Source organism: Chionomys nivalis, chromosome 15, assembly GCF_950005125.1.
Source record: "Chionomys nivalis chromosome 15, mChiNiv1.1, whole genome shotgun sequence".
Taxonomy (NCBI): domain Eukaryota; kingdom Metazoa; phylum Chordata; class Mammalia; order Rodentia; family Cricetidae; genus Chionomys; species Chionomys nivalis.
The window spans coordinates 60701130-60714253 of NC_080100.1; the positions used below are offsets into that span (position 1 = coordinate 60701130).

General features: G+C 38.9%; 1 protein-coding gene across 12 annotated transcripts in view; it reads right to left on the minus strand.

Annotated features, from left to right (window-relative positions):
- The window catches only part of Mef2c (myocyte enhancer factor 2C), a 170097-nt gene that overhangs the window by 22739 nt on the left and 134234 nt on the right, over positions 1 to 13124 (minus strand). For all 12 annotated transcript variants that reach the window (XM_057790158.1, XM_057790162.1, XM_057790161.1 and 9 more), the window contains 2 exons: positions 11848 to 12034; positions 9669 to 9716 (listed from right to left, as the gene is read on the minus strand). In XM_057790158.1, coding sequence (XP_057646141.1) covers positions 9669 to 9716; positions 11848 to 12034 — 235 coding nt within the window. The remainder of the gene's footprint in view (positions 1 to 9668; positions 9717 to 11847; positions 12035 to 13124) is intronic.

Here is a 13124-nt window from a genome sequence, read left to right on the forward strand (position 1 = left end):
CATTGCATCCACAGATAGGCAGAGCCTCAATGGTTTCACATCTAGTCGGCTTGATTTTGATATTCGCCAACTGTTGCTTGTTTTCGGGTGTATGTGTGTGTGGAGAGGGCAGCGGTCGCCTTCCGGTTTCTGTCCTTGTTTCTATTTGAACCTGTAGGTCGCCAGGAATGTCCAGCGATCCTCCTGTCTCTGTCTTCCAAACAAACACTGGGGTTACAGGCATACACTACGAAGCCTGACCTTTACATAGTTTCTGGGGAAGCTGCCTCAGCTACTCATGAGTGGGTGACAAACATTATTGACTGAGCCTTGTCCCTAGTGTGTGACTGTGTGCTACACACCTGTAAATGTATGTCTTATGAGTCAAGCAGTTACTGGCTTTCAGAGAGCATGTGCTGTTCACTCCACTGTGAAGCAGAAGCAGAGGAAGCAGCTTCCCCAAGGCAAGGGCGTCCATGTTGAAGCAGCCTTTACTCTCCCCTTTGTCCTCATCATCACGTGAGCCACACTTTGCCACCCAGTGTTTCATCAATGAGGAAACTGAAGCTAAGGAGGGCTTCTGCAATCACCCGGGCAGCAAATGGGAGAGCTTTGATACACATCCAAAGAAAGGCCTCCACTACATCGCTACAAAGACCAGATGTTTGAAATATAGCGTGCCTTGTGCTCTCCCCCATCTCTGAAAAAGTCCTCATTCACAAGGAAGGAAGAACGAGGACAATCCGATTTTTCCACACACATTAGGCTCTTAGAATGTCTGCATGCTTTGGGTACTGACTTACTTAAAGGATAGCTTTTAATGGCACCATAAAAATGGCATCAAACCTTACTATCTTAAAAAAAAAACTCCACTTAACCGTGAATAATAGATTTATGACTCATTTAATTGTTCACTTCTTGAGATTTTTGGGGCTGTCTCTTTGATAAAAATGAGGGGGTGTCTTCATTATTGACACAATCGCTCATTCTTTCAGTCATTTTTCTAAACAAAAATATTGAGACAGTATAAATTAGGGAGAACGTGACAGAAGAGAAGGAATAATGACTTGTGGTTTTAACATTTACACAACGGCTTTGAACACATACGAAGTTCATAATGTTCAAAGTAAGATGCGTGGCGCGGCGCTTGCTGTGCTCACATGAGGCCGGCGCTTGCTGTGCTCACATGCTGCCTCAGATTTATGAACACACTTGCCTCCCTCACAGCCTGAAGGGCAGCCCAGATCCGATGTCTGCGAGGACTACCAAGGCGCTAGGGCTGTGGAGTGCAGTTAGTTAATAGAATCAAGCCACACTTTTTTCTTGGTTAGAAAACCAAAGATATAATAACTGCAACACTAAGAAAAACCATCATTCATTAACAAGCACTTACTCTCTAGTGTGCAACTGTGCTAGGTGATCTGTGCCGACTCTGTCATGCGATTCCTACACCAATCCTGTACAACAAAACTTCACACCTTTTAAAGACAAGAATGGCGACTCTAAAGGAGCTTGTGTATCAGATATTTTCTGGGTTATGTCATTATTTTCAATGTGTGCCAATGGCATATTTTGTCAAAGCAAGTAATTCCAAAGGCAAAAACTTTGCTCTATGACTTTATTGTTTTCACTAGACTTAATTCTAGTCTAACATGAAATTGTTGTTTCATGTTTGCTATGTAAATTAGTACTATCCTGTTTGAATATGTAAATTAGGCATTGACAGATTTGCTTCTATTGCTGTAATAGCTGTGCTAGTCCAGGTTCTCCTTCTTCTAGTTCAGAAAAACCAGAATCTGTTCTTTGGCCATGATGTGGATGAGAAACTGTAAAGGAAGGACATGGTGTTGGGGAAGACAGTCAAACACTTCTGTACTGAGTTCAAACAATCGAAGCGGTGCTGTAATAAATAAAGCTTGTGAATCCTTAGTGCTCACGGACACTTCTGTATACAACTGAAACTGCTGCTCAACATGTTATTTGTATCCCCAGTCCTTAGTCTTTAAAATAACTACTGTCTTCCAAACAGGAACTGATGCGATCACACACTTATTGAATTGGAATTCAATGGAAATATATTATGTAAGTCTAATTCCAAAATTTAAGTTATTGGCAAAAATTATCTAAAAATAGAAAAGCACGTTCTTGGCCAGAAGCCCCACAGTCTCAAACGGGAAGGTTCACGGGAGGTAAGCAGTTGACTCAAGGGAGGTCCTTCAAACACCATCCCTCCTTCAGCAACTGCTGTTTGTTTATGTGTAACTTCATGTTCCTCATGGTCATCCATTTTTTTCCCTGTGCTATCTACAAATAAAATCTTAAGGGACGGGGCTGGTGAGATGGTATGGTGGATAAAGGTGCCTGCTGCTAAGCTTGCCCACCTAAGTTCAGTCCCTGGGAACAACATTAGGGAAGAAGAGACTCAACGGTTTCAGGATGTCCTCTGACACTCAGACAAGTGCCATGGCATACCTCTAATGCACACAGTAAATAAAAAATTGCAGTAAAATTTACAGATACTAAAGACAGGGGCTGGAGACATGGCTCAGCCTTTAAGAACACTGACTACTCTTCCAGAGAACCCGGGTTCAATTCCCAGCACCCACATGGCAGATCACAACTGTCTGAAAATGCAATTCCACAAGATCTGATACCTTCACATCAATGCACATAAAATGAAGTTAAATAAATCATTAAAAAATTATTTTTTTAAAAAAAAAAACTAAAGACAGGCTACGGAGAGGGAAGAGTTTAAAAATCTTATGATGATGTCAAAATCAGATGTTCAAGAGAACAGGGGAAGGGGGTAGTAGGCGCAGCAGGAAACTAAAAAGGCCCTTAGGTCAAATGGGGTCTCAGATTTTGAGTAAAATTGATGCTGTGTGTGTCGGGGGAGACATATTAACTGTTTACACTTAAAATTAAAAATTCCCAAGTTTTATTAGCAGTCCCCATTCTTATAGCAAATTTATAGGATATGAATGAAGATAGAAATTTTCACATGACTTTACTACACATGATTGCTGTGCAGTGACTAAAGAAGTGTGAAATCCGAGCGCAGTGGGAGATCCACGCCTGTAGCCCCAGCTACTCAAAAAACAAGAAAGCCGAGTGCAGTGGGAGATCCACACCAGTAACCCCAGCTACTCAGAAAGACCAGCAGTGGCAAACACTTGAGTGCATAAGTTCTAGACTTGCATGGGCAACAGTAAAACCATCACAAACAAATAAACAAACATAATTTGAGAAATCAGAACTAGTGATTAAAGAAAGGCTCCACCAGTTGCTTGAAGACTCTTTAGGACAGCGGTTCTCAACCTGTGGGCTGCAACCCTTCTGGGCATCAAACAACCCTTTCATAGGAGTTGCCAAAGACCATCTACATGTCAGATATTTACATTATAATCCACAACAGTAGCAACATTACAGTTATGAAGTAGGAACAAATATAATTTTATGGTTGGGGGTCATCACAACATGAAGAACTGTAGTTAAAGGCTGCAGAGTTAGAAAGGTTGAGAATCACTGCTCCAGGAAGTTAAGCCCTGAGATTTTCCTTTTTTCTCTCTGGAAATCAAAGTCCTTAGGAGTTAAGGCAGAGCCCAGGCGCTCAAGGTGGGTCTAGCTTGTGGCATGTCGGCTTAAGGCTTACTTTAGAGCTGCCTTCCCCAGACTAGCGTCATCCTCTAGAGAAGTGGGGTGGGGCTCTGCCTTGTCTGTAATCTGCCAGATTTTGTACAAGGAAAACTGCTTTTCGTAATGGTGATTGTGTACCATGTGCTCTACAAGACCCAATTAAAAGACTAACTTTTTCCCCCTTAATAAATCCTGGTAACCTTGGTTTAAGTTAAAAATATCACTGCCGGGCGGTGGTGGCGCACGCCTTTAATCCCAGCACTTGGGAGACAGAGGCAGGCGGATCTCTGTGAGTTCGAGACCAGCCTGGTCTTCAAGAGCTAGTTCCAGGACAGGCTCCAAAAACCACAGAGAAACCCTGTCTCGAAAAACCAAATATATATATATATATATATATATATATATATATATATATATATATATATCTCACTGTTGTTTGGTTTCCTAGAAAATAATAAAACAAGGCTACAGGATCTTTATTATGCTTTGGGAACTTCTAAGGTAAAACTGAAAATGAATTAGATTTTCTTTCTTTCTTTCTTTCTTTCTTTCTTTCTTTCTTTCTTTCTTTCTTTCTTTCTTTCTTCTGAACAATACTAGACTAATAGAATTGGGGCTGGAGAGTTGGCACAGTGGTTAAGAGCATTATCTGCTCTTCCAAAGGTCCTGAGTTCAATTCCCGGCAACCACATGGGGGCTCACAACCATCTGTAATGAGATGTGGTGCCCTCTTCTGGCCTGCAGACATACATGCAGACAGACTATTGTATACATAATAAACAAATAAATAAATAAATAAATATTTTTTTTAAAAAAGAATTATACTTTCATAGCCAGACCCAAGAATTAGCATAGTTGTCCTCATATCTTACTTAATAATAATTTTAACATAAAAATCTGGCTGGGGTCTGCAGTACATCCATCCACCTCAACCCTCAAAACAAAGTGACATGCAAATTTTATTTTTCTACTAAAATTAGTTTTCTTTCTTGAAAGCAATCAACTGGTCGTATTTTCTTTCTGGAATGCTGCAATTTGAACCTTTTAAAAGCAAAATGCAGACTTACTAAGTCATCTTCATAAATTGAAACTTTAGTCACTTCACCAATTTTTTAAAATTATTGAATAAGAAATGTACAAGCATTTAAGCAGTGCATTCCTTGCCTCTTCTGACTTGGTTCCCTCCGGTAGTATGGTTTGTTTTTCTTTTCACTGCTACCTGAATTTTAAAAAAGTATAGAGTTTGGTGATGATGTGATCACAGTGATCACAAAACATTTCCTGCAAATGGATTGTGATGCTAACTGTATCTTAGCTGGAGCAAGGACTCAGTTGAAGGTGCTGAGTCATGAGTGAAGGTCTGGCAAGGTATGTCCACGCCTGGAAAGCAGGTCCTCTTATTTGCCCTTTGTGTGCATCCTTGGTAATACAGAGCGAACCACACAGCTCCACCTATTTAGCTGATGTAAATTAAGCATTCCAGAAGTGGCAATGCTTAACAACCAAATGCATAAAATAGTAAACAATTGACAATCAAAATAAAGAAACAGCTGTTAGTTTCTTTTTATATAAAATGATATGTAATTTACAATGAATGCCAATTAAAATTATTAACCAATATGCATAAATCTTCCTCTCAAATATGTCTTATACTCAAATAGCTATGCAGATTGTCAAATTTCCTTAATTTTTCAAAATGATTTCTAAAGTTCTCCCCCTTACTGTGATTAAATCTTAACCATGAATCAGTAAATAAGTGTGCCTTCTGCTCTGTAAAGGTAAGTATATTAACAACAACAACCACAACAAAAAAACCCAGAAGCTATTCTTTAGATAGTGCCTGATCCAGCAGCACAAGGTACTGCTGTGCTGATGGTTATTTCCATTAGATGTAATGATTACAACAAAACTAAATTGAACTTGATCTTACAATCATCAATAACCATGTAGATTAAGATGTTAAAAGCTTTAATGTACAGAGACATGACAAAATGTAATTTTAAAAGCAGTGACGTCTCATTTTGGTTGTTGAGAGGAAAGGAATGAGTCGTGGATGAGAACTGGCTAGAACTGTCACCGTTACTAATGCATTCGAACGACTTGCTGTATATATCCCCATAGCAAGTGCCCAAGCCCATTTCATCACTTCTTCGGTACAACTTGCCTTCCTCTTGGTAATTATTTCAATCTAAGTGATGATAAGGGGTTCATTGTTTTAAGCAGGGATTTGTGATGGTATGAGACACCAGTTCTCATTTTCACTTTCTGCTATATATCAGCAGTTTAGTTTTTTATAAACTGTATTAAAGAATGTAGTAAACCCCTGCTTTATCAATCGACAGTACTCAACCATTTTTATCAACTAGACATTCACTCTATACGGTCTGAAATGAATACATTTTCTTTGAAAAGTGCAGAACAAGGGTTTTTGTATTTAAAATTACAGTTTTTAAATATTCTCACTTTCTAGTTTATTAAAGCTTTATTATTACTATTAAAAGCCTCATATCTCAGAGATGGGTGTTTTATTCAGAGAACAAACACTTACTGAACGTCTGCTGTGTGCTAACTTTTATGTATTGAGCTGAGACACAAACTATGTCTGGTTTGCTCCAAATGGCAGTGTCCAGAAGAGATGTGCCCAGAGACTGTAATCATTGTGCAAAGGGACATTTAATGGCCGTGCAGGCTGCCCTGAGAGCACAGAGGGAAGGTGCAGGACTCTAAATGGCTGAACTGGATTCTGAACAAAGACAGACTGCTCCAGAGCAGAAAACTGGGGAGAGAAAGGACTAGGAATCTACAGGCAGGAGGAGAGGAAGGCTAGACACTCCCTGAAAGGGACAGTAGAGCGAGACAGTTAGAAACACGGACTCTGGAGACAGACTTCTTGGGTTCTACTTTAGTTCATTAAATAGCTTCTCCATGCCTCAGTTTACCCATATGTATAGATGGCACAATGGGAGCATTTACTTTCAAAGGCAGCTATAAGGTTGGTTGAGTTGCCTTTTTTATTTTGTAGAAGATGCGTATTGTAAGCTATTCGAGTGTTTCTTATTACTAAAGTTGGAGCACAGGATGCTTTTGAGGGCAATGGCAGGAAGAGTGAAAGCCTGGAGCATAGGATCAGCCACAGATAAGAGGCTCGTGGTTAATTGTGAAAGAGCTTTGGACTTATTACTGAGTTTTATGTAAATGATGACATGTAATTAGTGTGAGGCTTGGAGAAAGACTGAGCAGCCACACGGAGACTATCAGAGAATGTGATGTGGAACAGAAAGATGGGCAAGGAAGTTCTGGAAACAGTCTGGGGAAAAGCCCTGAGTCTGATTCAAGCTGCTAGGAAAGCTGTGGAGGGAGAGAGCTTAGCCTAGGAAGTACCGTGGAGACAGAGTCAGTAGGACTAAGTGCTCACCAGATGACCACATGATAGTTCTTGCACTAGGTGGGAAACCAAGCTGAACTGAGAAAGAGAATGAGAATGCTTTTCTATTTGGTTGTATTTTTTAAGTCACACAGTAAGTCACAATAAATGTTACTGCCTCGCCTAGTAAAACTATGTTTTTGCTGTCTCTTTTTGTTTGTTTATTTGTTTGGTGTGTGTAACTAGTTTGATTTTGAAAAGCAAAGAACAAAGGCTTCAACTATTTAATTTGGGTGCAATCTTGGCATTTGGCGTTAAAGGTTCTGAGACCTTGAGTTTCAAATGACAATGTTAACTATTTGGAAGATATCTTTTGGTAAGTTTGCTTTAGTTTTCCTCATTGAGAATGCAGAGACTTTCTGGCTGGCCTTGCTTCCCCTTGGTGCTATGTGACTCTGACATCAGCACAGATATATTCAGCCTTGACATGTGATACCAGCTGGCATGAAAAAGAAGGCTAAGGTGAGTGAGCTTACAAGCAGTACATGGCTGTGCTCAAGACTAAATGGCATCTGCAACAGGTGTTCCTTGGGACCAGGGTCAGAAAGGGCTGCTTCTCTATTTAAAATTAAGACTAAGAAACTTTAATACAATAGTGTAGAAATTATAAAAATTATAAATGTGTGACTCTGACATACATGGAAATTATATTTAGTAATAAGGTGCAATCATAATTTTTCCTTTTGTTCTTTCTCTTTCCATCTCTGTGTTAGTGTAATGTATATATGTATGGAAGCTTAGGCAGGGGTCAGTGCCACACTCAATATGGGGGGAACAACCCGGAGAACTGGGCTGTGCCTTCCACATGTTTGAAGCAGGGTTTTCTGCTATTTGCTGTGTGTGCTGGGCTAGTTGGTCCAGAAGCGTTAGGATGCTGCCCTCTGTCTGCTTCAGATCCTCCACAGGAACACAACATGATCACAGAGCCTCGATGCTCAGACTGCCAGGAACCAATGGCAAGCATTTACTCTCTGAGCTGAGTCCCCAGCCTGACAAACACTTGCCCACTGCGCCGTATTGCCAGCCTAATGTCTTCTATTTCTAGATAAACAGTGTCATGTGCCTGTGGCATACGTTCTGAGGTAGTAGGATGAGTTGGTTTAACTCCTAAGATTTTTTTTGTAATGGTTCTATACTCTGTATATGGCAACCTTTTATATTTAGAAAACTGAATATCTCCTTTATTCTTGGAGAATGATTAAATTTAGCAGACTGTCAGGCAACTAACAATAACAGCAGAACTGAATAATCAAACACTTCTTATTTTCAACATTGGATTCTAAAGCATCACTGCTATTAAATAGTGGCAAGAGACCATTTGCATCAAAGTTTAGTAACCCAAGGATCCCCCCCCACACACATTTACAAAACAAAAACAAAAATGCATTTTTCTTAATATTTACTTCTATGACTGACTGTTTCTTTAATAGTAATCAAGGTGGTGTAGTAAAGTACTGGCTAAGTCATAACATCTATACTCCTTTTCTTAGGTTATGACTTGGTCCTTGTGACTATTCTATCAGCCCCACCACTGACTCTAACCAGTGTGTGCTAGGACTTCGATCTAGGAAACACCTGTCTGGACTTTTTCTGGTTCTTGAATTTTGATGTTACTAATTGCAAAGTATTTTCGGCAGAAAAAAAAAAAAAAACCAAGTATGACAAATTCATTTTCTAAAAAAAATACTACTGAATCTACTTACTAGTTTGGCCCCACCTAACCTTTGAAAGTTTTAAGGTAGGGAGCTACAGTCATCCCCCCTTTCTATCTACTCTCCATGTAGTGCTGGTATTTCTGCATCACTCACTGAAGTAATAAAAACCCAGTACCCAGAAGAGACACCACCTCCAATGGATGTATGTATAAAAATGTTTTTGTTTGCCAATTTTCCTTATCTTCTTTCTTATAATTAGCAGGCTATTATATTTGACCTGAGCAAACTGTTTTAATTAGGCTGTCCATGCATATTTCACTAAAACTTGATTTTTTTGACACTTCAAATATAACCTTGTGTCATTCATGCCTGCCTCCTATTTTAAATTGATAGCATGTTCCAGCTGTAGAAATTACCAAGGCTACTCTTTACACTGATAGTAAACTAGAGTTGGCACTTTAAAGTTCTGTGCTATATTATTTATCTTTATTGAAAAGTAAAGCAATATCTTCATAATCCCAATATTATAAATTAATTTGGGAACCTGAATAAATGTGATTATGAGACAACTAGTCACTGTTGAGGATATCTTAAGAGGTGAAATATATTTAAAGGTTTTCCATGGCAACATAGTCTATTGATGTCTAAGAGTGGTATCAGGGACTGAGGTGATTGGATCAGCATCTACAATTGTCTGCAGATCAGATGAAATTATTTTATTTTTTTCTTAGTCTTCTCTAACTGCAGAAATGATATAAGTACATTGTCTTCATTAACAAAGAACACTACAGTTCAGGTTGATGACTGCTTTGCCTTGGCTAAATTGTACCAACGAAGACTGCAGTTAGTCCATAGTTCCTTTGTATAGTGTTCAACCACTCCTCCTTCAGAAGGAACTTTAGCATTGCCTGGAAACCACCCACAGACTGTGGCCAATGCCATGTGCTTGCTCCAGAACTGGTGTCTGTGCTTACCTGCGCTGGTGCCTGCACCGGATGTGAGGTCTCCACCCATCAGACCACCTATGGAGTAAAGAGGAAGATGAAAAGGAGAAAGGCTAAGGGGCAATGGAACCAAGCACAGTGCCTTCAATACTCAGCCATTCCTCTCCTGAGAGACAATCTTAAATAGTTCTACCTATGTTGGAGGGCTGACATTTGTTTTATTGTGACATGCTGTGCTCAAATGTTAAAAATACATTCACTCACTGACATTTCGCAGACTTTTTTCTCTAGGAATGATTACATTAGAAAACTGTTGTCTGTGAATAGTCTCTGCATTATTATTTTCAAGTCTAGTTTTCTCCTAAAGAGGTACTTTACAGTAAATAGAAAGAAAACCCCACTTTATTTCCACTCTCTGCCTTGATATTCATCTGTCTGATGTCTAGTTTCTAAATATATTTTATAAAACTAATTTAGTGCAATATTTATTGACTAGAAATTTTATTTTCTCAGAAGTTTACTAATATTTCTAGTTGAATTTTACTTAATGACATGATAAATAAGCTTTCTTTGACACAGGTTTAAAAACATGCTAATTTGTTGTTAATTTAAGAGACAATAAAAAACCTTGGGCTGGCAAGATGGTTCAGCAGGTATGGTAGTTCCTTCACCAAGCATGGTGGCCTGTGTTCCATCTCCTGGACCCACACAACGGAAGAGAACGAATTCCTGCATGCTCTCATCCTATGGCCACAGATGGGCAGTGACACTTGTATGCCTCCATCAAAATTAGCAAATAAATAAATGACTATGTTTCTTAATGACAGTTGTGGACTTTCAGTAAGACTGAATATAATGATTATTTTAAAAATTTTAAAATGCAAGACCTAAAAAAATAGTGACAATAACATTTTATTGAGATTTCTTAGTTGCTTCTTAGTGGTACTTTATTGTTATTACTTGGTTCCAAGTTTCAGAATCAGGAAAGATGTTTACTATATTTTAGAAAATTGTTTTTATTTCCCACCAAATATAATTTTGAAGACAGTGTCAAATTTGAAGTAATAAATGAATATGAGTTATCAAATAGGTCATTCAAATACATCTAAATATGATCTGAAAGGAATTTATATGGCTATTAAAATTTATATAATATTTCAACCATATTCTAAAAGAGAGAATAGCACAGTGAAGTCTTTCGTACATACTTCCCTGGCTCATGATTTATGAAATCTTCTTGAAGAAAAGTTCTTCCATAAATAAGCTCACCTAAGCATAGCTAAATGTGCCTTAGTTATTGAAAGTACCCTGTGGAGTGCTTCCTTAAAACCAGAATAGAAGTACACAATACACTGTTGCACGAGATTAGAAATACAATTATTTTTGATGCTGCTTCTGGAACTATGAAGGAATGGCTTAGTTATATCAGTACACACTGACTTGGCTCCCGCTGTGAGCTTGGGAAATCAAATGGGCATTTTCTTCCTTTCAAGATGCGTCAAGTCCATGGAGAAAAGGACATATTCAATACAGTATATCATAACATATTTAGCCTGATTCACATACTAAGAATGGCTCTTTTTTTTCCCTGAGCAGTAATTTCATGTCTCTAGGACATTGTGAATTGAAGATCTTTTATAACACTGAGGCACATCTGTGGTGAGTGTCCCTGAGTACGTGATGTGCTCTTGATGGAATTTCTGACTCAGCTGAGTTCTTATTTCACACCCCTCACAAGTCGTGCCAGTGGACCACACAGTTCTTTCCTACCTTATATTCATTCTGGGATAAGTTGTCTCAAAAAACACTTGATCCAGACAATTACATATATGGGCAGAGAATGGTTTCACATAAGAGGTGACTTTTCCGTAGGCAGAAGAGAGAAGATGATACTTTATGCAGATGAGAGAAGAAACAAAAGTCTGCAGACTAGATATTTGACACTCTGTTTGAGAAAGTATGTGGTTAAAATATAGCCACTGGAGGAGATATTTGACAGTCCAAAAAAATGAAATATGGGTTACGAAATATTTTGAAAGAGACTCCGAAGAGCTTAGACTGTGCCACAAAGCGAGTCTGGTACAAGGTGGCTGATAAGTCATGAAAGGATCTAAATGGGAGACCAAAGTGCACCGCCTAGGTGAGAAAGCTCTGGCTAGAAGAGGGCCCTTCCAACAACTTGTTACATTATGTCCTGTGAAGGCCATACCTGTGTTACCTGCACTTGGAGGTCTATGTGTTACACCAGGAGACATACTATTCCTCTGCAGAGAAGGGTGGGCCAGTGGCAGAAGGTTGGGGTTTCCCAGCGAGCTGACCGGGTTGCTGTATACCAAACTGTTATGGCTCGACACTGGGATGGAAACCGGCATTTCAAAGTTGGGAGGTGGAACAGCCTGTGGAGCAGAAACAAGGGAAAAGCCGAGTAAGTACGATGGAAAGGTACTGACAGGGCATTCAAGTAGCAGACAACATTAATTTCTCCAAGAAAAATGTCAGATTCCAAACTGTGCAATGTGTAGATTACCATCAAGAAGGGATCTCAGGATGTACAATCATAAATGGATTTCTGCACCGTGCTTAGAACTCTTTCCTTGCGACTCTTAGAAAACGTTTCACTTCTGTGCGAAACAAAGCCCCATTTCATTAGACTCCATTGTCTTTGAATTCCATTCTATGAAGCAATAATTATTCATTTGTGATATCTGAATCTGGTGCCAGAAATGACTGTAAGATCAAAGGTACATGACTGTGATAACTTCCCAGAGAAAAAGGGGGATTAAAATGCAAACCAGATCCTTTGATTTAATTGCTTGCTGAAGCATATTTATGCAGAAGTTTAATGATATAAAATCATCTTCAGGCCTGTGAATAGCATATATAGTTTAATTATTATTTTTAAAAGTCTGCCTTTTAATAGCACTCAAAAAATAATAGGCATTTTAAGGTACAGGTTTCAGAAAACTGTGTATCATTCATTAGCTCTCATTTTAAAGGGATAGCTCAGAAAATATGGAAAGTTTCACATTTTCCTGTATAGGTACTACCCTTGCCACATGGCAAGATCTATATCTCAAATGAGAGAGTTGGCAAATATTTAGGGAGCTGAAGCTGTGCGGTTGTCTAATTAGAGTGATCCAGGTTCCAATTATTGATTTTTTGCTATTATTTTGGCAATTTAAGCAAAATTCTGTTTCTGTTTCTGCTTGCAGGAACTCATCGTAGTTGTAAACACTCTTGTCTTTCTCCTTTTGTCAGCATTACAAATGAAAATACTGTTCAAATACATGCCAGAGGACTCCTGGTACCGAGGCACACAGCATTTAGAATGAACTATTGCTCGTGTGTGTATACACACAAGGATACATACAAGCCCTCTGAGGTTATCAGTAAGAAGTTGTCCAAGTTTGCACGCATGTTTATTCCTGGCTCAGCTGGTTTGCTGTTATTGCTTTAAGTTTTACTAGTTTTTTTTTTCTTTAGAGT